Here is a 26,476-nt window from a genome sequence, read left to right as displayed (position 1 = left end):
TAAACTATGTTAAAGCACAGTCATGCGTGTTTCCTCGTGTATTTCAAAAAAATAATTTCAAAATGTAGCCCGCATCTCCAATTAGTCTCTTTTGCACTTTCTCACCTGCTGACCCCTGCTGTTGTCTTGTCGGTTGTTGGGGACGTCTGTCAGAATCACATGTCTTTGTATGGGCAGCCAGCCAAATCGAACAGGAGCGAGAGCACAGAAATTTGCTTTTTCAGCACTGGGAACAGGCTTAATGTGAACAGACTCCATGCTGCTCGGGGAGCTTTCACAAACACTTGAACAGGCACTAGGAGTCTGATTCCTTCTGTGGAGAGAGTTCAGATCAAGACAATGTGGGTTACTTCCCATCGACTCGTTTGGGAGAGCCGGCATTGACACGGTCCAGTCGGAAAACTCAGGTACTTGTTTCTGAAGCCGACGGGATTGAAGTCTCTCCAGGGTTTGAAGCCATTTGTCCATTCTGCCACCTTCAATGCAGCTCTGGGGACGAGCTCCGCAAGGGGGCTCATTCACCTGCGCCATGGGGCCCTCATAATAACCTCGCTCTCCAGGCCTCCTCCATGATGAGGACCTGCGGAGGAAGCTCATGCTGTTTTTGCCAGCTGCATCATGGGGCTGAAGGAGCCGCCGCCGGCCCTCAGGCTTCATGTCCGCCATTATAAACTCTGAGGAAGACATAGAAAATGATTTTTAAGCACAAGAAAGCAAGTACTTTTGTCACTTAAAGTATCAGTATCTTCAGAACAGCAACAAGTCAACATATAAGCATGCTTAATGCACTTCACTCTTGTTTTCCACTAAGTAATACACCAAAAATACATTACAACATTAAAAAATTCTTGCTGTCTAAAAGATTTTAGCAGTATTAAATGAGCTATTAGTCATCTTTCTCAACACACATCAGTCAAACTGACTAGAAATATTACGCTAAACATTTTATAACAAAAACAATTTTGTTAAAATCCTGATCAACTGTTTAAAAGTAACAATGAACGATCAAATGCACTTGAAAAAATGATTCAAAGACGGCTCCTTGAAATTACTAAATGTTTTTTTTAAGTTAAACGCTTGTAAACAATTTATTTAGGCTGAGTTTAAACACAAATTAAGTTAAACATTACTAAGTTCAATTTTTTTGTTTAAATTCAAAACGTATAAATTGTTTGCAACCATTCTGCTGATCTAATTTTTTTTTCTGTGTGCGTTTTCAGATTTATCTAATGCTTTCAACATAGTTTTTAACAACACTTTACAATTCGGGACATGTAGGTAATGTTTTTACTTTTGTGCATCATATATTAATTATGGTTCATCATTTACTAATGCATTAATCAATGCACTTCGGTTTAACATGGACTAACATTTAACAACTTTAACTAACATTAAGATACTATGTAAATAAATAAATAAATATTGTAAATACTGTAATAATTTCATTGTTTATTGTTTGTTACTGCATTAACTAACATTAACTACCCAATTTGTAAACTATTACCTACATTATTTAACAATGACATCCTAATTAAAAGAATAGTTCACCCAAAAATTTTGTTACCCATGATTTACTCTCCCTTGTGTTTTTTCTTCTGTTGAACACAAAATCAATGTTTTTAAAAATGCTTGCTGACACACATCAACTTCCATAGTAGGAAAACTAAATAAATTAACAAAAATGGAAATAAACAAATAAAAATAAATAGACATAAATAAAAATAAATAAATAAATAAATATAAAACATAAATAAACATAAATAAATAAAAAACATAAATAAACATAAAAAATATAAATAAACAAATAAAAATATATAAACAAATAAAAATTACAAATAAATAAACAAATAAATAAACAAATAAATAAATAAAAATAAACAAATAATAAATAAATAAATAAATAAATGATAAAAATTTGCATAAATGAAATAAATAAACAAATGAAAATAAATAAATATTAATAAATATATAAAAATAAATAAACATAAATAATAAATAAATAATAAATAACAAATAAATAAAAAACAATTAAACAAACAATACAAATAAATGAACAAATACAAATAAATAAGAAAATAAATTAAATAAATAACCATTCATTCATTCATGTTCTTTTTGGCTTATTCTCTTTATTAATCTGGGTTCGCCACAGCAGAATGAATTGCCAACTTATCCAGCATATGTTTTACGCAGCGGATGCCCTTCCAGCTGCAACCCAGCACTGGGAAAATAAATAAACAAACAAACAAATAAATAAACAAATAAAAAACAAATAAATAAACATAAATAAATAAACGTTAATAAATAAATAAAGATAAATAAATAAATTAATTAATAAACAAATAAATAAACATTAATATATATTAATAAATAAAAAATAAGGATAAATAAAAATTTAAAAAATGAGTAATTGCATACATACATACATACATACATACATACATACATACATAGTCAATGGGTCCCAGCAACCAGCAAAATATATTTTTTGTTCAACAGAAGAAACTGAAACAAATGAATGGTAAGTAAATGACAGAATTTTTATTTTTGCTATCCCTTTGAGCTCAGATAGTGTCCGCTCAAAAAAGCCGGTAATAATCTTGCAAAAACATAACACCATGCACATTACTGTTTACCTGTGTCACACGGCTCTAAAGAAGACGACACGGTCTGACTTCAAGAGGCGAACACAGTGAAACAATCCCAGCTTTCCTTCCAAGTCTCCTTATGTGGGGCCGCTGGTGCTGTCTCCTCTCAGCCATGACTATAAATGTGTGTGTGTGTCAGTGTGTGTGTGTGCTAGTCGAAAACCAACAAAAGACTTACAGAACAACTTCTATTTTTCACTGGGAGAGAGAGAGATGTGTGTGTGGCTTTGTCTGTGTGTCTGTGTGTGTGTATTTGCAGCCAGCAAATACCCCCTATTTCAACTTAGACATACTGGCTTCGAGTTGTTTTGTTTACTTCTGGAGAAGATGCTTTTGGCGTTCATCTTGCAGCGAGGAATCTACATTTTAACACAGATAAAGAGTCATCTGAGAAATACGGAAACTTATTTCGTGATAAAAGTGCACTAAACTTGCGTTAGCAACACTTTAAAATAATAGTCAAGTACTAACATGAACAAACTATTAGTAATACATTTAATTACGGTATTTATTCATCTTTGTTATAGTTAATGTTGTTAACTTTTTGCAAAAAAAAAAAACGTTGCATTTCTTACACCTACTGTCACTAGTGTCACAGCAAGGCCAGGGTCTCCCCACTCACACCACAATCAGCACGATCAGTCACCTGAATCCTAATTAGTCCCGCACCTGAACGTCATTTCCGATCATCACTCCAGCACTTTAAAGTCCCTTACCAGCCGTCGCTTAGCGTTTGGTCTCGTCGCAAGACAGAAGGCCAAACTCTCACGGTCAGTGAAATCTAGCAACTTCTAAAAGTTACTTTGTCTCGTTTCCCTGTTGGCTCCAGCAGGGCCGGAATGGGACACATTTTCAGCCCTTAAGTTTCAACCAGACCTACCTCAGTTCACGACTGACTATAGTAAAATAAGGTCATTTCCAATTCAGTTTCTAATGACATTATCACGTCTTTTTCAAGAAAAAAGCTGCTTTAGAAATTCAAATGTTCGAAAGCCCTAACAGTTTTATATCTCTTAACAATAGAATGAAAAAATAATAATAATAATTCGTTTTATTCGTGATATTTGTTTACCACTGATCCACAATAGTGCTATAAACTGTGATCTGCAAGACAAGGTATTACTTTCTATTGATGACTTAATCTTTTTCTCCCCTTTTTCGATTTCTGATCATGTTATGTCAGATTTATGTAGTGAATCATCTGATTTTCATTGAGCAGGTGTATTATTCATTAATATTCATTATTCAAATTCTCAAATTTGCTGTTTGGGGTCGAATGATGATAGTTAACGTTACATCATCATTAACGTTACTTAACCTGCAGGCTGTATTTTGCTCACGGGGCTGCGAGAAAATAAATAAGAAGAGCGTCGCTGCGGCAAAATAATGAATAAAAAGAGTGAAGCTATGGTCAAATAAATAAATAGATGTAAAAAAAAAATGTGCGACTGCTGAGAGCGCAAGCAGCTAGGGACACCGACCCTCACGGCCAAAAAAACGAACCGGCCCACGGGGAATTCTCCCGGTGCTCCCGATTAGCCAATCCGGGCCTGGGCCCCAGTATATCAGTCTTTCCTCCCTTGTTTGTTTTCCACCTGGCAGGCCCGGATTCAGAATTCAGAGGCCCCTGTCTGGCCACACCCCTGTTGTTGAACTAAAAAGGTTAATATAATATTTTTAAATAAAATTAACCTATAATGTATTGCTTGTATTTTTAAAATAAATGATATACAGTACATATATTTCAAGTCTACAAAGATTTAATTATTTTTAAAGCATTTAAAGCACACTTTGAAAAAATATACTAATACAAGTATAAAGTGAAAATTAATTAATTTTAATATACTTGTTCACAGAAGCAATACTAAAACTTATATTTAAGCATATTTTTTAATGTACAACTTCTACAAACGTATAATGCATTTGATGCGGATATAACACCTCTCCAATTCAGTTCTATGAATCTGAGTCTTCCATAATACACACACTTATTAGGTTCATACTTGTCTTTCTCGTGATGAAGAGTTGGCAAAATCTGATATGCAAGTTAAAAAAAGAAGAACATGTTCATCAGACGCTGGATTTGTACTGGGTTCATGATCAATGGCGTCAAAACTTGTTGTCATGCACTTTACGAGCTACGCCACTCACACTGCTATCTGTTGAGCTCTTTATTTATGCTGTCTCTGTTAATCAAACGGCGATGGGCGGAAGTCACTCAACCAGCTTATTCCAACGTGGTGCGCTATTCACACTTAGCCTAAATCCGCTTGTTAAGTGTGACGTCACGCGAAGCGGCTTCCGGGTCCAAGCGCTCTATTCAACTGAATGGTGAGACTGATGAAATGGTAATAATAAACGTTTACAAAGCGATTTAAGGCTTTCGAAAATCAGGATCGCAGTATATATGTCCATGCCTAATATCCGATGGCCAGAAAGTGATTATTTTTTTTATAAATTGTTAATTTTTTGGTATTTGTTATGCAGCAAGCTCAGAGATTGTTGTGTACACTATGACTTTATATAAAATTAACCTTAATGTGTGACAGGAATAAAACGTGATCATAAACAAATGATTTTTCCACTCAAATGAATGACGGCTTGGACCCGGAAACAGTATTACCAGCCTGATCTCACGAGAAAACGTAAGTATTTTACGTTTTGCCAGTTTAGTGGCTAATTTGTACGAGTTCAGTCGTACGAATTGGTACGATTTTAAAAAGGAGGCGTGGCACCTGACCCCACCCCTAACCCCAGCCGTCATTGGGGGATGAGCAAATCGTACTAAATTGTACGAATTAGATCGTACGAATTCATACGAATTAGCCACTAAATGAAAAAGTAATGAGTTGCCGTGAGATTGTGTTGGTATTACATACGACACAAACACGTCACCACTTAACAAGCGGATAGACACTCCAGTGTCTGCATTTTTTTCCTTCTCGCAGGAGCCCCAAGTGCTCACGGGCCCTTTGGCCTGTGCCCATTGGTTAATCCGGCCCTGCCTCCTTGTCTTGTCTGTTTCCTGATCTCTAGCTTAATCTCCTCCACCGATGCCTCCGAGTCATCTGGTCAGGTCCATCATCTTCACTCAAAAGACATTCAATGTTCATACCGTTCATCTGCCATCCTTCACAATCTGTCACAGCTCGTTTCTACGTCCTTCTGTGACAGCTACTTACCACCTTCAATGTATTTTTCCCCCCAACACATCCCATAATTTCTATAATATAAGCCTCTACAAAATAGTTGTCCATTTATAGTAGAAGTACTTTTGCTATGCAAATAAGAAAAAATGAACACTAACAGTAAATAAATTAACCTTTGTATACTGAATCATCTTTATTCATTAAAGTATGCCACTAAATCTTTCAGGTTATCATTTAACACAGTACATTACATGGTTTGTTTTTACAAAAAAAGCTACATTAATTGTAGTGCAACATGATTTCTTCATGATTTCTTGGTATGGTTTCTTTGTAAACCAGCATTGCTGTGTAGCGTAAAACCATTATTTAAATAATGTTAGTTCATATTAACTTGCAGTAACTAATGTTAACAAGCACAACTTTAGAATGTAATCATGCGTTAATGTTGAACATTTAATAAATGCTTTACAACATTAGTATGATACTAAGGTAATGTTAGTAAATAAACTAGCATTAAATAATGAACCATTATTCTAAAGCGTTACCGAGGAATCTGCAATTTAACACAGATAAAGTGTAATCTGAGGAATACGGAAACGCATTACTTGTTTGAAGTGCACTACTTGCATTTGCCTGGCTTTTCTTTTTTTTTGTGTGTGTGTAAGGAAACTAGTTTTAAACTTTTTCTGGGTTTCTTTTTTGCCAGTGCTCTTGCTGCTGCGACACTAGGGCATTGTGGGTGGTTTTAACAAGATAAAGAGTGGGTGGTTGCTTGGTAGTTTCTCACTTAAGCCGCTCTCTAGATATGGCTCGGTTTCCACCTGCAATATTAATTAATTGGATTTTTTTTTTTTTTTTTTGTTATCCACCAGGCCAAAAACTCTAATCACTTAGAAAACTGAGAGGACATTTTTACAATTTTAATAATCATTTATTCCTTTAACACAAAATATGCTGTAGCAGCTTTTTAATACTTCAAGATCAAATTACTAGCCCTGTATATGTGGGTAATACTAATAGCTGATTGTCTAAGCAAACACTCACTTTCTCTGTTTACTACAAAAATCCTTTTAGAAAGTATAGCAGTACTATATAGAGGGTATGAAATGATAAAGCAATATTTGTGTACAATGTATATAACACCCAAGCAAAACAAAAATGTGACCCTGAAGTGTTATGGTGCACATATATATTTGGCAATAGCCAAATATACACTGTTTTGGTCAATATAGATTATTATGTCAAAACTCATCATAATATGACGTAAAAATATATCAGTGGAAATGTACACATCAATGGGAAGATTATTCATTCCACTTTCAGACAATACATAAATCTAGATTTCTAAAAAAAAAAAAAATGACATCAATACAAATGTACACTCATTGGCCACTTTATTAGGTACACCTGTCCATCTGCTCAACGCAAATTTCTAATCAGCCAATCACATGGCTGCAACTCAATGCATTTAGGCATGTAGACATGGCTAAGATGATCTGCTGCAGTACAAACCGAACATCAGAATGGAGAAGAAAGGGGATTTAAGTGACTTTGAACGTGGCATGGGTTTGGTACCAGACGGGCTGATCTGAGTATTTCAGAAACTGCTGAGCTAGTGGGATTTTCACGCACAACCATCTCTAGGGTTTACAGAGAATGGTCTGAAAAAAGAGAAAATATCCATTGAGTGGCAGTTCTGTGGGTGCAAATCCCTTGTTAATGTCAGAGTGCAGAGGAGAATGGCTAGACTGGTTCCAGCTGATAGAAAGGCAACAGTAAATCAAATAACCACTCGTTACAGCTGAGGTCTGCAGAAGAGCATCTCTGAACACACAACATGTCTAACCTTGAGGCGGATGGGCTACAGCAGCAGAAGACCACAACGGCTGCCACTCCTGTGAGCTAATAACAGGAAACTGAAACTACGATTCACACAGGCTCACCAAAACTGGACAATGGAAAAATGGAGAAACGTTGCCTGGTATGATGAGTCTCAATTTATGCTGCCACATTCGGATGGTAGAATGTACACATTAATCGTAATTAACAGCATGAAAGCATGGATGCATCCTGCCTTGTATTAACAGTTCAGGCTGGTGGTGGTGGTGTAATGGTGTGGAGGATATTTTCTTGGCACACTTTGGGCCTTTAGTGCCAATTGAGCATCGTGTCAACGCCACAGCCTACCTGAGTATTGTTGCTGACCATGTCCATCCCTATATGACATAAGTGTACCCATCTTCTGATGGTTACTTCCAGGAGGATAATGCACCATGTCATAAAGCTTGAATCATCTCAGACTGCTTTCTTGATCATGACAATGAGTTCACTGTACTCAAATGGCCTCCACAGTCACCAGATCTCAATCCAATAGAGCACCTTTGGGATGTGGTGGAACGGGAGTTTCTCATCAACAAATCTGCAGCTACTCTGATGCTATCATGTCAATATGGAGCAAAATCTCTGAGGAATATTTCGAGTACCTTGTTGAATCTATGCCACAAAGGATTAGGGCAGTTTTGAATGCAAAAGGGGGTCCAACCTGGTACTAGTAAGGTGTACCTAATAAAGTGGCCGGTGAGTGTATACACCAATGAAACGTTTATTTATTCTGCTTTCAGATAATAATAAATCCCAATTTAAAAAAAAAAAACTTTCCAGGGTCACATATAACAAGAACAGTTGCATACTAAACAGCATACTACATAACAAACAAACCCCTCTTCACTTAGCAACTGCATAACACAATAAAAAAAACTCTTCTGAACCACATAGAAACACGACGACAACCACCCACATTCTACATCATCACATTGCTTTCATAGACAAACAGTAATGAGAACAGTTTCAGAAATCTACTTTTGGCCTGTTTTGTTATTTAAAGACACACACAGACGAGGGTCAGAAGCGTAACATCTGACACTGAGAGCTGCTGTGTCCCGTGGTTTCGAGCGGAGCATGTGACGGCTAGCGCTGCTGGGTGATTAGCGCTTCAGGGAGACGCATCAGATGATGAGCTTGCTCATGTTTGTGTCAGGCTTCCCACATGATCTCTCCAGAAGACACACACGTTAAAACTTCTTCAGGGGGAATGTGCTCAGGCTCTAATGTTTCTGTAAATAACCCATCGGTTATGCTGCTTCTGAATGGTGTGCAATGTTTAAAAAAAGTCCTTTGACCTGGATGAAATAGAGATCAGTGATTTCTACAACATTTCATGTCCTTTTACACAATGTAGAATAAGTCTCAGGTGTTCCTGTGACATTTTAGCTCAAAATACCTCCTGATTAGTTTATTACTTCATGGTGGTAATAGAGGTTTTAGGGCAGAGGCAAGAACATGCTGTTTTGGAGATTGTCTTTTTACATGCTAATCAGCTGCTACTCCCCACCCCCTATTCAATAGAGGGCGAAGCCTTTACAGCTCTCTATTGCACTGGGACAACAAAAAATAAATATATTTCTTTCTTCATATACAGTGATCTGAATATACAAAAAAGTGCCCAAAACAGTTATATTTGGCATCAGCTGTTATTTACACATGGTTATGCCAAAAAAATATATATATATATTTTATATATATATTTTTAAAAATATGTATATATATATATATTTTTACAGCGTGTCTTTATAAAACAAAAAAACAAAATGCTTTGGCAGTTTAAACTCCGGATATACAGTGTGTAATGGCGTCAGCTGTCATATACACTCATGGTTATGCCAAAATCAAACAAAAGACAAACATGTTTACATATTGATAGTTATGTATATGATTATTAGAACATTAACATTTATCCAAAGCAACTTCCAAGTGTGGATAAGCACTTCAAATCATCCGAGAATTCCACTAAATATATTATTTTTATTTGCATTTTAGTTTATTTTCTAGAAATGTTTTTTATTTTATCTATTTATTTTTATTTGTATTAAATGTTTTCAGTTATTTTAATTTGCATTTTATTTTAATTAAATTTATTCTATTTATTTAGTTTTTATTGCTTTTTGTTATCTTAATTTGCATTTTAATTTAATTAAATTTATTCTATTTATTTGTATTTATTTGTATTTGTATTTGAAAAAAAATATTTGGATTTTTATTTAATTTAATAGCATTTTATTTTAAATCAGTATATCACTATATTAAATCTGTAAAACAGCAGCATTAACAATATTTTATTCTATTTATTTTTATTTATTTTTATTTGTATTACATGTTTTTAGTTATTATAATTTGCATTTTATTTAAATTAAATTTATTCTGTTTGTTTAGTTTTTATTGCTTTTTGTTCTCTTAATTTGCATTTTAATTTACTTAAATTTTAGTCTATTTATTTTTCTTTGTATTTGAAAAAAATTGGATTTTTATTAAATTTAATAGCATTTTATTTTAAATCAGTATATCACTATATTAAATCTGTAAAACAGCAGCATTAACAATATTTTATTCTATTTATTTATTTTTATTTGTATTAAATGTTTTTAGTTATTATAATTTGCATTTTATTTAAATTAAATTTATTCTATTTATTTAATTTTTATTGCTTTTTGTTATCTTAATTTGCATTTTAATTTAATTAAATTTATTCTATTTATTTGTATTTGTATTTGAAAAAAAAATTTGGATTTTTATTTAATTTAATAGCATTTTATTTTAAATCAGTATATCACTATATTAAATCTGTAAAACAGCAGCATTAACAATATTTTATTCTATTTATTTTTATTTTTATTAAATGTTTTTAGTTATTATAATTTGCAATTTATTTCAATTAAATTTATTCTATTTATTTAGTTTTTATTGCTTTTTGTTATCTTAATTTGCATTTACATTTAATTAAATTTATTCTATTTGTATTTGTATTTGAAAAAAAATATTTGGATTTTATTTAATTTAATAGCATTTTATTTTAAATCAGTATATAAAAATATTAAATCTGTAAAACAGCAGCATTAACAATATTTTATTCTATTTATTTTTTATTTATTTTTATTTGTATTAAATGTTTTTAGTTATTATAAATTGCATTTTATTTTAATTAAATTTATTCTATTTATTTAGTTTTTATTGTTTTTTGTTATCTTAATTTGCATTTTAATTTACTTAAATTTATTCTATTTTTATTTAGTTGTATTTGTATTTGAAAAAAAATAGTTGGATTTTTATTTAATTTAATAGCATTTTATTTTAAATCAGTATATAACTATATTAAATCTGTAAAACAGCAACATTAACAATATTTTATTCTATTTATTTTTATTTTTATTAAATGCTTTTAGTTATTATAATTAGCATTTTATTTAAATTAAATTTATCCTATTTATTTAATTTTTATTGCTTTTTGTTATCTTAATTTGCATTTTAATTTGATTAAATTTATTCTATTTATTTGTATTTGTATTTGAAAAAAAATTATTTGGATTTTTATTTAATTTAATAGCATTTTTTTAAATCAGTATATCACTTTATTAAATCTGTAAAACAGCAACATTAACAATATTTTATTCTATTTATTTTTATTTGTATTAAATGTTTTTAGTTTTTATAATTTGCATTTTATTTTAATTAAATTTATTCTATTTGTTTAGTTTTTATTGCTTTTTGTTCTCTTAATTTGCATTTTAATTTACTTAAATCTATTCCATTTATTTTTAGTTGTATTTAAAAAAATTGATTTTTATTCAATTTAATAGCATTTTATTTTAAATCAGTATATCACTATATTAAATCTGTAAAACAGCAACAATAACACACTATGACACAACTCAACCATATTGTTATGTATTTGTTCCCATAATAAAACTGTCAGAAGCAGTGTTTACTGATACAGAGATTAACTCCCGACTTTGAAGTGACTTTGTGTTTTGTAACTCCACAGATCTTTGTCAAACTCAAACAGCAACATTAAAAAGTTGAAAGCATTAAAATCATAACAGAACCTTTTAATTTACTTTAAATGTACTTAATTTACTCAAATGAAGTGTATTATGAAGTGTGCAGTTTCTTAATAACACCTCTCCGCAGCTTTGTTCATAATTAAATATCAGTATGATTTAATATCGATATAAAATAAAAGTCTTCTGAGCTGCTACTCATTCAAATCTTCACACATCAGTGTCCATCCTTCAAAACATGTTAGAATATTCAACAACTCATCCTTTAATTTAATGTTTATGCTCATCTGCATAAATTCAAGGTATTTAAAGTCATTTACACACTACATCTTTTCTGTGTGAACTGGGACAAACTGCCACAGTAAAGACATTAAGCTGTCTTAAATAGCTCACCATTTCAGTCCGAATGCAGATCTTTTTGGCTCATGTGAGACACAGAAATGCTGCTGTTCCCAGAGGTTTCCGTGTCTAACCTACATCATTATTGTAAATACAGCTGCTCTCGAGTTTCCTGTCTGCGCCTATGGACTCTGAAAGACTATGTTCAGAATTGTATACAACACTACACTGCTTTTTCAGTATACATTTTACCAACAGATTTCCATTATCCTTCTTATATTACACATTGTTAGATTTAAAAAAGTCATACGAATAATATTACATGCATAAATAATATATGCATACAATATATACTGTGCATGCTTTTATTATTTTGCTCAATGCATACTGCGCTTAAAACATTATATGTTAGGCACATAGGGTCTGAGAGTAACGTAATTTCGCTTCTCTATATGTCCTGTTCATGTGGTTGAATTGACAATAATGCTGACCTTGACTTTGCTCCTGGTTCATGCCTCGATGCACGCGCTTTCTGAATGTTTTTATAAAGTGTGATTAGAAAAAAATTATCTATTTTTACCATTCGAGGCTGCCTATATTGTCACTGTTGCCACAATATTGTGTTTAAACCTTTAAACGGCCCCTAGCTGTGCAGTTTGTGTGAGCAGTAAACGAACCTTTGTGATGTCACAGGGGGCGGAAGTATTTTTTGTAGTCCCCAAAATTCGTTCATTGTAGGCATTGCTAAGCTAACTCTGTAAAAACCAAGGTCTCCCTTCCCAGCAAACAATGAGTTGGCGGACCGTCGGCGTTTTTTGGTCGGCACAAATTCAGCGGCTTGATATGGGCGGACCGCCGTCGGCTTACCAGCGGCAAGCCGCCCATTCTAAAAGTTATGTCGGCCCACCGGCGTTTTTTTGGGTGGCACGCCACCAGCGGATTACCGTGGGTGGACCGCCGTCTGGACACCACTGGCTACCCAACAAACACACAACGTTGCCTCAACGTAGCGACCTTCCTACAACGTTGTACCAACATTGTAAAAAGGTTGAGGATTCTACGTTGTTGCTAAAGGTTGTCACAACGATGTCATAAGGTTGCCATTTAAACATCACGAGGGCCGCATACTTTAGGTTGTGCTTAGGTTGCATGGACAACCACTGTACAACATTTACTGGTCACAGCTGAATCAGTTTAAATTTCAACAAGCCGTCGTCTCATTCATCAACGACCGAGGAGACGTGAGTATTGCTTTATTTCTTCTTGCTAAATAAGATACGTAAATCGTGAATATTCAAACAAACCTACGATTTCGACAACAATCTGTTCCAACATTACACACACACAAAAGCCGTAATGAAGTTGTTACGAGCGAGTAACATTTCGGCATTCCGTTCACTGGAGATTTTATATGTAATGAAATTACAATAAATGTCTGAAATTTCAATAACTTGCTAGTCATATTCGTTTCCATCTGTCCTCTCTTGTTCACTGCCTATTTTGACTTGTGTCTGCTGTGGATCTCTGAAGCTGGATTATCTGTTGAATTTGTTTCTTCCTCTGACTGCTTTCTCCATACCAACAACTATGCCTGGTCTTCAGCTGCGCTCCCTGGTCTGCTGTATTCTCCAGTCCAGAGCTTCACTGCACAGTGTCTGAATTTTAATTTATATATATATATATATATATATATATATATATATATATATATATATATATATATATATATATATATATATATATATATATACACATTTTAATGATTTCTTGTTTACTTTTCTTGTTTGTTTACCCTTTAGTTTAATTATATATATATATATATATAATCTAAACTTTATACTGTTTGTTTATAATTAGATTTGTACTGTATGTATTAAATGTTGTGAAATATATAATAAAAAGTTTGATTATATTCATTTGTGTGGCATTTTTACACTTTAAAGTTTACACATGCAGTTGTTAAATGAAATAGGAAAAATAAATGAACAATATTTAATATTAAGCAATACTGGAAAAGAATTGCTGCTTATCCTGTATTCTAGGCAGTATTGATAAACTGCCACAAAAAATATTAATACAAGTAGTAAGAACGCCGCCTCGCGGTTGCTGAATGTCGCACGACAACGTTGCTACAGCCTTCTCACGTCTTACATTTCTACGTTGTGACAATGTAGCGAGCACGTAAGCGGCAACGTTGCCTTTGAAAAAATACAACGTTGTGCAGACATCGCTACAACGTAAATGTGTTTGTTGGGTATACGATGGCCCACCCAGTGATGTTTTTAATGTTGTTGGCTGTTCTGTACCTGATATAAGTACTTGTGTTAAACACTTTTTACATTTTAAACGAATGAGGCACTTAATAAAAATATAGTTATTAATAAAAGCAAAGTTTAGTAAATAAAACTACAAGAGGTTTTAAATATAACAGGTTATTATTAAAACAAAACAAAATTAAGTTTAAAAATCAAGATTTAATATTAAATGTCATTATTTAATATGTTTATGAATTGTTTAAATGTTTATGTAAATGCTGCGTGACTTTAAAGTGTCCATTACCGAGCCCCATTCAAGCACTGCAGCAGAGAGCGTTGTCATGGAAACGGAGCAACGACACGACGCCTGACCGTCAACAGCACTTCTCTCATGCGGCAGTTTTCACTAATTTCAGGTAAGTTTAGTCGCTAAAATCACGCAAATGTTACATATAACTGTTTCTGACACTTTTCTTACTGGTAATTGACATATTTCTGTTTAACATGTTTTTATAGCGACTCAACAGTCGGAAAAAAAGTCTTTGGAAAAAGTCCGTTAGAGTTTTAGCAGAGGTAACGTTAACGTTAGCATTAGACTAGCTATTGTTTATAAAAGTGTTGGCTTTTAATTACATTTTATGTGTAGATGAAAGGTTTGACAATGTTTTATTGGAGGTAGTCTACTTTATTTAGCCTAAAATAAGCACTGTACTGTCAACAAGAGCGAATTAAAATGTTAAAGTTAGTACATATGTGTTACTTTGATATTTCACAGTAATGTAAACTAATATTAATTTTAAAAAGTGCTCTGTGGTTTCAGGTGTGACAAAATTACCCCTACAACAGAAGAAAAGAGCCAAGATGAAGGGAGCTAATCACAGAGCAGGAGGAAACACTGGTAAAACTATAATTAACTGTTAAATAGATTCATGTGCATTTTTATAAGAAATCCCTACATTATCATGCATCTGATACATGTCTTTATTGCAGTTATTTTAGTTTTGACATCCAAACATAAATGAGTGGTTTTAAACAATTTTTTACATTGCTTTTCTCAAAGCTGAATTTACAGCGTCAGTGCTCCAGTCCAAAATGTAATATTGTATTCATAATTTGCTGCTGATCAAGCAAGATTTCTTATTTTTATCATGTTTTGTTATTTCAGGATTCATTGTTGAATAGAAAGTTTAAATTGAAAAGTATTTGAATCAGAAATCTTAACTCTCTTCTGATCTGTTTTATGCACCCTTGTTTAATACAAGTAACCATTTCTTGAAATGTGTTAGTAATATATTTTTTTTATTACTTCTTTCTAGATTTTGGATCGTCCTCAACTCACTCTACCACTTTGTTTTTCCTTGCCAGACTTCATTCAAGGTAAGTAATATTATAGTGTCACTTAAAAGTGTTCCCAATGATTACTTTTATTAATGTTAATATTAATATCAACTGCATCAAACAAATTAGCCTATTAGAATGATTTCTGAAGGGTCATCTGACACTGAAGTAATGATGCTAACAAATCAGCTTTGACCTCACATTAATAAAATATATGGTCACATTTTATTTTGATGGTCTGTTTGTTGAATTTAAGCTGCATTGCATCTACATGCCATCTAATTCTCATTAGATTATAAGTAGACTGTTAGGGTTGCGGTTAGGGTTGGTGTAAGTTGACATGTACTTGGTAAATTAAGGGTTAGGGTTAGGGTCAGTTAATGTCTGTTGAAGGAGCAGAATCAACAGATATTAAGCAGACAGTCTATTAATACTCAAATGGACCATATACAATGTATTGAAATTAAAAATCATTATTTTAAACTGTAAAAATATTTCAGTGTTACTTTTAAACTGTAAATTAATGTTATCGATCAAATCAATGCAGTCTTGATGTCCAATAAAAAGACAATAAAAATACAAACATTATTGTCAATAATGATCTAGTTACTGATGATGGACAAAAATAATGACTGATGATTCTGTTATTTCAGGATAAGAAAGAAGCCTGCTACAAGAGAGACAGCGGAAGGGAGCCTCAAAGACATTTTTATTAGGATCTGCTAATCATGAGGGGGCAGACAAAAGAACCTGCATTTTCCTTCAGCTTAATATCAGGGGTCGCCACAGCGTAAGGAACTGGATATTACTTTGGCATATGTTTTACACAGCCTTCCAGCTGCAACCCAGCACTGTGAAACACCCATACACTCTCGTATTCACTGACACTTCTACACTATGTTCAAATTCACCTTTAGCACAAGTGTTTGGACTGTGGTGGAAACCCACACCAAAACAGGGAGAACATGCAAACTCCACACAGAAATGCCAGCGGACCCAGCCGGGACTCATACCAGCAACCTTTTTGCTGTGAGGTGACAGTCTGAGCCACTGTGCTGCCCCAGTGTAGTTATTAATAACCTCCAGATGTTTTACAGTTTGATTTTGTTATAATAATGCACGTTTAGATTTATTGTAATATGTTAATGTTTATTCGCAATGTAATTTATTTTTATGTTATTTATAATAACGTTAAATGTCATAAGAATGTTATAATTTAATATAATATTATAATAAATAATTATAATAATGTTAAAATATAAATAATACTAATTTTTTTAATAGTTTATTTTTATAATGAGAAGTCTCAAAGTTTGTCTTTATTATAGAAAACTCATAGTTGAATGGCTACCACTTTACAATAAGTTTGTATGTATTATTTAATGTATTTACTAACATAATAAACAATACATTTATTACAGTATTTATTCATCTTTGCTAATGTTGGTAAATGGTAAAAAGTTGTTAATTGTTTATTCATGTTAACTCGCAATGTATTAACTAATGTTAACAAGCATGACTGATTTTATTAATGCATTAGTAAATGCTGTACATAAATTATGCTGTACAGGTATTGTTCATATTAGTTCATATTTATACCATTAACATTACTTATAAAACTACTGTAAAATGTAACTGTTGTATGTATGTTGTTATATTATATTTGTATGTATTTTATATGTATTTTATATTTATTTTGTTATATTTGTTAACGTATGTGTTTTTGAAACATTTCATTAAGTGTTTAATATATGTTCGTTATGCAGTATTATAAATAAATGTTATAATGATTAAGTATTTTGTACTTGATTTCATTATTGGACATATTTATATTGAATACAATTGTAAAGGCTAATATAATATTTAAAAATGACATGTGGACCGACCGTGGGCCGCCAGCAGACACTTATTTAAAACCAGCGGTCCGATGGCGGACCACCGTCGGAAAAGCGGCGGGAGTCGATGGTGGGCCGCTGGAATAACGATGAGCAAATTGACGGTGGACCGCGGGCGGCGCCCGCCAGTGGACCGCCGACTTTGCCGCCGGCGGGCCGCCAGTGGCCCCCTGGTCTTATGTTAGCTGGGTTTGGATTGAACTTAGAACTTTTTACATTCAGAGACGTTGTTTATGTTCACACAGCTACATTACACATCAAGTAAAGTTTAAAATATGATATCATAGTGGACTACCATTGATATATACACTAGATTTCGCATAGGGACCCTGAGCATGCGTCAATAGCGCCGCCACATTGGTACAGTGCTCCTAGGACAAATGTCATTCAACCGCACTAGTCAAGACAGTGTTATTACGTGAAAATGCGGGACTTTAGCGCTGTCTACGGGTGTAGTAACGAGCAAACAAAGAAAACAAAGCACAAAGGCAAAACATTTCATTGGTAATATTAAGTTTTTTTCTGTTTTTGTATGTTCTGAACTTTTGTGCTAATCAGGTAACGTTATTGATGATAACAGTCACTTACTGCATTCGGCAAAGCAGCTCCAACTCGCACTAAACACTCGGCTTATGCTAGTTTTGTTGAATAAAATCAGCAAACAATGCAAAAGAAATATGACAACGAGATGCTGCGCTGCCAGAAACTTTATTGTCGGCTATGAACGAGTCGTTCATAACGGAGATTCATTCACAAACGAATCGTTCCCTCCGTCAGTATGAGAAGTGAAAGCAGGAGAGGAGCTGTGTTTCAGGACATGATTAGATCAAATTTAACAGGGAGGGTGAATAGTACATTTCTGTACACACAAACACAAGCTTTGTCAGGAATGGCCGTGCGGTCACTGATCCATCAATGTAGAAAAGTGATGTAAAATTATAATTTTCGTAATTAGAAAAAAATTTTACATAATAACATCCAGGAAAACTCCCGATCATAGATAAATGTGTATATGTGTATATCTCTGGCTTTGGATGGCCACAGTCCTCCACTGTACCATGGTCCCGCATTTATTTCAAAGGAGTGCTACCCTGTAGCAAGATGGCGGCGCTATTGACGTATTCCGTCCAATAGACAACAATAGGCCAGGCGACATCTAATGTATATATCTATGGTGGACTACTTTTTGTTGGCTCTCCTTTAACAAGCAGAAGTCCTGGCGCCCCCTGCAGGCCAGTCGCGAATTGCTATGAGATAGCGATGACAGATCAGGCAAAACATGCAGGGAATCTGAGGAAAAGAGTACTTCGTGCACTCGTTAGGGGACCACTGATATGACACAAGTATAAATAAACATGTAAAGGCAGATTGGTGTGCGTTGGCTCGGTTTCTCTGATGCTGAAACACGTCAACTGCTGATAAATACCAATCTCTTCATCATTAGAGAGGAAAGAGAAGAAAGAAATGGCTTGTGTGAGTCACAGTCAAAGCTGCCCTGTCCTGCTCCATATGTCTATTTCATGTTAGTCCTAGCCATTATTTCTCTATGATCGATTTGGTGTTTGTTTCTAATTTTAAGTGGGTGATTTGCTGTTTTGTTCTCTGTGCGCTGGGCCGTGACTCACGCCTCAGCATGGCTTACTCTCTGTGTTTACGGAGGGATTTCCTAATTAAAGCTGTCAAATGTCTCGCAGGCTTAGAGCAAACTGAATAAGAAATGCACAGGAGAACAATTAAAGGAATAATTCATCCCGAACTAAACTTCTGTCAGCGTTTACTCTCAATCATGTCCTAGCAAAGCCATCTGATGAGATTTTAAGCTGCTCACACTGTTCTGAAGGTTCAAGCTGTAATATGAGTATCTTTGAAGAAAGCTGTCAAAGTGAGAAAATAGGTCACACTTTATAATAAGGTTGTATTAGTTAATGTTAGTTAAAAGTCCATTTTAAAGTTAATTAAGTCAAAATTGTCCATCCTCCTGTGAATTTGTTTTCTTTTTAAAATATTTCCCAAATGATGTTTAACAGAGGAACGTTTCACAGTATTTCTTATGATGGTTTTTTTTTACTTCTGTGGATATGTGACTATGACAGAGGAAGAGGAGTTATTTCTGAAGCAGGATCCCTCGTGACCATACTGTACCTTGAGAAGTACATGTTAAGATGCAATAAGTTAATTATATATATATATCCATATACATATATAGGTTTATATCCGGTCAGAATAAGTGAGCAAACAGCCTCAAAAAGACAGATGTGTTTTAGTGCTGTCAAAATGTATATATATATATACACACACACACACATACAACATTTCAGTCTGGATCTCTAATCTGATAAGCCGTGATATATTTAAGTAATATCAGCATCCGTACAGCCTCTTTACACTTTGTGTATTACTCCGCCCACATACAGCCAGCTACAAGCAGACACTACAGTTTGACAAATATTACACAAAATATACTTTTGAAGCTTTTTTAGTCGAGAATGTAGCTGTTTAGATTGCAACTTTGCAGTTTATTTGCAAGAATAGTGCCTATTTTTAAATATTTACAATTTCTGAGAGACAGCTCGTCGGCGACAGTTGACGTTTTCTATCCACAAGATGGCGACAGAACTGCATAATAAGCCCTTACGCTTAGAAGATATAACTGTCTGATTTCTAACTACAGCAGATCAAATCAATATTAAACTAGTAAGCACACCTGCCAACACTTCCGTTTTTCATGGGAGTATCCTGTATTTCAGACCAGTCTCCTGCAAACATCCCGTTTTTATTTCTTTCTAAGAAAAAGTCCCGTAATTTCACCCACCCCTCTCTTTGGTACAGTCCGTACACCACCGGGTTGCCAACTTTGGTACAGTACCCAATCGAAGCAGCCACCCAAAACCCGCTGCATCCTGTTCTCAACCTCACCCCCGAACACCCTCATGTTTTTCAGGGTTACTTATTGTGAAATCCCGATTGCAAGAGAGAAATACTGTAGACTGTAACACTGTAAGAAGAGATCTCTGTAGTCGGATGGCATTTCATGTCACGTTTAGCCTTATATTCTTAAAGTGTAAGCAAAATCAGCAGTTTTGTCGTAATTTTAGACATTTAAGTCATTCAAACACTAGCTCTAAAGTGATGTGGTGAATTAGTAACGGCTTCTGCTGTTCTGATGTCAGCTGCAAATGTGAATGAATGGCGGAAGAAATAATAATAATAATAATAATTCCTTACATTTATATAGTGCTTTTCTGGGCACTCAAAGCGCTTTACACAATGGGGGGGGGGGGGGGGTGATCTCCTCATCCACCACCAGTGTGCAGCATCCACCTGGATGACGCGACGGCAGCCATTTTGCACCAGACCACACACCACACACCAGCTGATTGGTGGAGAGGAGACAGAGAGATGATATGCCAATTAAGATATGGGGAGGGTTAGGAGGCCAGTGGGCAGATTTGGCCAGGATGCTGGGGTTAAACCCCTACTCTTTTTCGAAGGACATCCTGGGATTTTTAACGAACACAGAGAGTCGGGACTTCGGTTTAACGTCTCATACGAAAGACAGCGCTCACTGAGCAGTATAGAGTCCCTGTCACTATACTGGGGCATTAGGACCCACACAAACCGCAGGTTGAGCGCCCCCTGCTGGCCTCACTAACATCACTTCTGACAGCAACCTAGCTTTCCCATGTGGTCTCCCATTCAGGTACTGACCGGGCGCAGCCCTGCTTAGCTTCAGTAGGTGACCATGTGAGAGTTGCAGAGAGCGAGCTGCCAGCAAAAGGAAGAAAGTAGTTCCTAATAAAAAAAAAGGGTTTTTAGACTCTCCATGTTTGATTTTCCTATTAAATACAGGATTGTGATGTTAAACTGTTGTATAAACGCAATATCACACTCGTAGCAGTGCGATATGGCTGTATATCAGCACTGGTGGGACGCTAACGCACACCTCCCACCAGTGCTGATGTACACCCGTGTGTGTGTGTGAAAACATACAATATAATGCTTATTCCAAAACATTTCCCTTTACTATAAATTACTATAGTATATTAAATGTGTAATAGAGTTTTATAGTATTTTTTTGTTTTTGTTTTAGCTGGTATATACTATAATGTGTTTTTGTTTAGTACAGCATATTATTTACAGTAAATAACTGAACTGAGCTATTCTGCCTCATAAGTTTCATTGACAGTTTTATCGATCATTAAGATATAATTGGCTTGGATTTTAGTTGCTTCGATTTAAAAATAAAACAGTAAAAGTAGCCGAGCTACTTTAGCCAAGTAGCTTTTAGCTTAGCTTGCTACATTTCCCAGGGGATAGCTTTTACATTTTAAGTAGAGTTGCTAATAGCTTAGCTCACTACATTTTTCAAGTAGCTTGCCCAACACTGGGTACAGGTGCTATAATGCCACCAGGTTTCTGTACACAACCCTACTCAGAAATGCACAATAATGTTTTGTTACAAATAAAAAGTGATTTTAAGTAAATGTCTGGGGCAAATGCTAACTGGTGCATGTGTTGTTTAGTTGTTGCTTGAATGCAAGCGATACATTTACAATCATTACCTAAGCAGCTCATTTTTGAGAGGTTGTGTGTAATAAAGTGAATCAAAAGACAGTCTTTGTCCCACAGAGCAGCTTTAATTACAAGCATCTGGGGATGATTTATGTGCAAAGCAACATACTTTCACAGAAACAACAATTAACCTCAAACGGAGCGATAATTTCTCTGGAAATGCAGGAATTGAGTGAAGTCTGTGGCTATATGAGACGGTATCCCAGAGCAATCTTGTTTAATTGGTCCCCGTAATCAAATTTTCAGCAGTCGCCACAGTCTGCAGCTATTTATGACAGGGGAAATTGTCTCGTTATGAGTATTAGAGGATTCGTAATGTTTTATGCAGCGCTGTTAATTGTGTTTTCCAGATTTTGATTATAAATCTTTTTTACCCAAAAACTAGGACAGAAGCACTAAAACAGATTAGTCTGTCAGTTCAGAGCCCAGTTAAAATGCACATCATAAGAGATCGAGCATATTAAAATTGCATCACAAGATGTTTCATCATAGATTCAGAATGATTCAAATTGCAAACAAGTATAATCTCACATTAAGTTTTGCTTATGCACCCATGCAAATACAATTGCGGGCAAAATCATGAGCTCTCTTGTGAAATATATGTGGCCTTATCATACACCCGGAGCAATGTGGCGCAAGACCCGGCGCAATACTTGTTTGGTAGTTTCAGCTTGGCGCAAGAGTCGTTTTGAGGCGTTGCGCTACACTGTTTAAATAGCAAATGCATTAGCGCTCATATGTGCGCTCATAGGCGTTCTGGTCTAAAAAGGAAGGTGTTCTGAGGCGGACCGCTGGCGCGTTGCTATTTTGAGAAACTATAATAGATTTTTCATTAGACCAAAACAAACCCGGTCTAAACTCCGGCGCAGAGTTGCGCCTCGCTTACACACTGCTTAATACACACAAGAGAGCAATAGGCAAATATCTTTACATATGAAAAAAAATAAATATTAAGGATATACATAGGATATAATAAGAATAGATATAGGATATAAATATAAAGGATTAAAATATTACAAAACATATTATTTTCTAGACTACATAAATATGAAAAATCACTGCTTTTATGTCTTCTTCATCTCGGGAGGCTTTTTCAGTTCCTTCATAACAATTTGCTTTTGTATAATGTTATTATTATTAGCTGTATTATTTATTATATCCATATTTATATTAGTTTTATTAAAAACAAGCTTAGATTTGCCCACCTGTCAGGTTTTAGACCATATGGGGCACAGCATGTGTTTTAGGATATAACTCAGGTTTTTGAGCACATTTTGTTATTTTTGCTCATTTATTCGTTTGCTGGAAATTAGAACTGAATTTAGAAATAGTTTTGAAACGAATATTTGCGCTTAACAAACGCAATTAATTATTTATAGACTAATTGATGTCTGTCCGTAAAGGTTTCCCTATCCAAGAGCGAAAGTGACCATTTATCTCTCATTCTCATGCAGTAGATGCTCTGTTTAACAGTTTTCTGTTAAAAAAATTGTTAACTGTTTGCTTGGGAAATGCTCAGTTTTTCCACTTAGACTTACTTTACGTCCTGTAAATAGCGAATGCGCTCTTGGCGCGACGCAGCTGGCTCTTAAAGGGAATGGGAGATGAGGCTCTAATTGGTTTATTCTCAAAACACACATTAAAAAAATAAACTCAACCCTTATAGATCATGCGCCACGGCGCAAAGCGGATTTTCCCGTCCTTAAATTAGCAAAAATGCGTTCTGACACGCCCTGAAAGCGTTTGCGCCCTGCATTTTGCACTCTGCGCATGGACCGTCAAAATAGAGCCCTTAGTCTTTTTCAAATGATGTGTAACAGAGCAAGGAAATTTTCACAGTATGTCTGATAATATTTTTTCTTCTGGAGAAAGTCTTATTTGTTGTATTTCGGCTAGAATAAAAGCAGTTTTTAATTTTTTAAAACCATTTTAAGGTCAATATTTTTAGCCCCCTTTGGTGCAAAATTCATTTGATTCATCTTATATTGATTTAATATAATAATAATAATAATAATAATAATAATAATAATAATAATAATAATAATAATAATAATAATAATAATAATAATGCATTTTATTTAAAGGCGCCTTTCATGACACTCAAGGTCACCGTACAGGACAGCTTGAACAATCAAATCAATTAAAAACACAATAAAAACAATAGAATACAATACAAACTTTAAAAATGCAATCAGTCAAAGACAATAGGCCGTTCTAAACAGATGTGTTTTGAGTTTGGACTTAAATTGTGAAAGAGAGTCTAAATTACGGAGATCAGGAGGAAGTGAATTCCAAAGCTGAGGAGCAGGGTGGCTGAAAGATCTGCTCCCCATGGTGACAAGGCGGACAGAGGAAACAGTGAGGTGAATGGAAAAGGAAGACCTGAGGGTTCGAGAAGGTGTGGCGATATGAACAAGATTAGCAAGATATGGAGGAGCGAGATTGTGGATGGCTTTAAAGGTGAGAAGAAGTATTTTATAATTAATTCTGAAAGAGATGGGAAGCCAGTGAAGCTGTTGTAGAATGGGTGTGATGTGACAGACAGAGGGGGTTTTTGTGATAATGCGGGCTGCAGCGTTTTGTACCAGCTGTAATTTATGAAGTGTTTATTTAGGGAGGCCAAACAGAAGGGAATTACAGTAATCTAAACGGGATGTGACTAAACTATGAACAAGAATGTCAGCTGACTGAGGTGTGAGCGAAGGACGATTTATATTTCGAAGGTGGAAATAGGCGGACCAGGTGACATTATTATAAATATACTCATTAATATACATTATAAATGTCTGTTCTTTTATTCTTCCATAGATGCGCTGTTAAAGTTAGACCAAGTGTGACCACTTTAACATCTGTTTATTACCAGACAAGATCTGGATAAGTTTGTGGTGATTTAACAAGCTATAAGATGTGAGGTAAGACTAAAATGTAAATGGTCAAAAATGAAGTATGAGCGTTGATGTAACTGTGATTCATCCGGTATGTCACTGATGACCTTGTGGGCATTACAAACCAGATAAAAAGAGAACGCACTCTGTTTCTGTGTCTCACACTCTGCAGAAACCTGCGTTGCTGTATTATTGTCTGACCTACTTTGCAAAGAATACAACTTTAAAAGACACTTTGGGAAAGACTTTGTTTTCTTTACCACTGAGAGAGCCTCCTTAAAGAGTAAAGCCACTACACCCCTTAAGCAATATTCGTTTTCAATTACAATTTAAATTCTACAGAACAAACCACTGTTATACAATGACTTGCCTAATTAACCTACACTGAAAACAATTATTCAAAGATGATTCCTTGGATTTACTCAATTTCTTTACGTTAAGAGGTTGTAAACAATTTATTTGGGCTCAATTTAAACAAACAAATTAGGTTGAACATAACTAAACTTAATTTGTTTGTTTAGATTCAACACAAACAAATTGTTTGCAACATTTCTGCATGCAACACTTTTTTTCAGTTAAGCCTTTAAATGTCACTTTAGGTTAAATTTTAGTGTCTTGAAAAATATCTAGTCAAATATGTTATTAGACATATATTCATTTATTTTTTTTCTTTGGTTTAGTCCCTTTATTAATCTGGGGTCGCCACAGCGGAATGAACCGTCAACCTTTCCAGCATCTGTTTTAAACAGCGGATACCCTTCCAGCTGCAACCCATCACTGGAAACACCCATACACTCTCATTCACACACATGCACTTCGGACAATTTTAGCTTACCCAATTCAACTATACCACATGTCTTTGGACTTGTGGGGGAAACCAGAGCACCTAGAGGAAACCCATGCAAACACATGGAGAACATGCAAACTCCACACAAAAATGCCAACTGACCCAGCCGAGGCTTGAGCCAGCGACCTTTTATGCATGTCAAAGACGTGCAGTACAGGTGAACTGAGTAAATTGGCCGTATTGTGCATGTGTGTGAGAGTGTGTAGGGGTGTTTCCCAGTGTTGGGAAAAACATGTGCTGCGTAAAATATATGCTGGATGAGTTGGTGGTTCATTCCGCTGTGGTGACTCCAGGTTAATAAAGGGACTAAGCCAAAAAGAAATTGAATGAATAAATATTTAACAGGAGGGCTCATTGACTCATTGACCACTACCTTAGATACATGGTGTAACTAAACCTTTTTCTACACGGGTTAATTAGAATTGATTTATTGAGTAGCAAATCAGCATATATAGGATGACTTCTAAATGTTCAGGACACTGAATACTGACATTTTAGCTTTCATCACAGGAATACTTTACAATTTTAAATATATTCAAAGAGTGACAAGGTGGCTCAGTGGGTAGCACTGTGGACTCACAGCAAGAAGGTTGCTGTGGTCGCAGCATTTCTGTGTGGAGTTTGCATGTTCCTTTGTCTTAGTCACTTTATTAAGCA

At 34.7% G+C, this 26,476-nt stretch overlaps 1 protein-coding gene and 1 long non-coding RNA gene across 12 annotated transcripts in view; one reads left to right on the top strand and one right to left on the bottom strand.

Moving 5' to 3' along the window:
- si:ch211-232h12.2 overlaps positions 1-2,778 on the bottom strand; it is a 47,103-nt gene extending 44,325 nt beyond the window's left edge. For 6 of the 11 annotated variants that reach the window (XR_015504580.1, XR_015504579.1, XR_015504581.1 and 3 more), the window contains exons 1-2: positions 2,637-2,778; positions 106-674 (exon numbers count right to left, since the gene is read on the bottom strand). Coding sequence is in view for 4 of the 11 variants with exons in the window: in XM_087276911.1 (XP_087133037.1) it covers positions 106-666 (561 nt within the window). In the remaining 7 variants the exon portion in view is untranslated. The remainder of the gene's footprint in view (positions 1-105; positions 675-2,636) is intronic. The other 5 variants (XR_015504582.1, XR_015504583.1, XR_015504578.1 and 2 more) reach the window with 1 other exon arrangement.
- Positions 2,779-14,598: 11,820 nt separating this feature from the next.
- Positions 14,599-17,414, top strand: LOC147841572 (uncharacterized). The gene is made up of 3 exons (XR_015503632.1): positions 14,599-15,180; positions 15,599-15,659; positions 16,274-17,414. It is a non-coding gene; the product is annotated as an uncharacterized LOC147841572 (long non-coding RNA).
- Positions 17,415-26,476: the final 9,062 nt, after the last annotated feature.

This window comes from Danio rerio, chromosome 12, assembly GCF_052040795.2.
Source record: "Danio rerio strain M-AB ecotype USA chromosome 12, GRCz13ab, whole genome shotgun sequence".
Lineage (NCBI taxonomy): Eukaryota > Metazoa > Chordata > Actinopteri > Cypriniformes > Danionidae > Danio > Danio rerio.
Note: the sequence above shows the minus strand (reverse complement) of the source record. Positions and strands in the feature narration are given on the sequence as shown.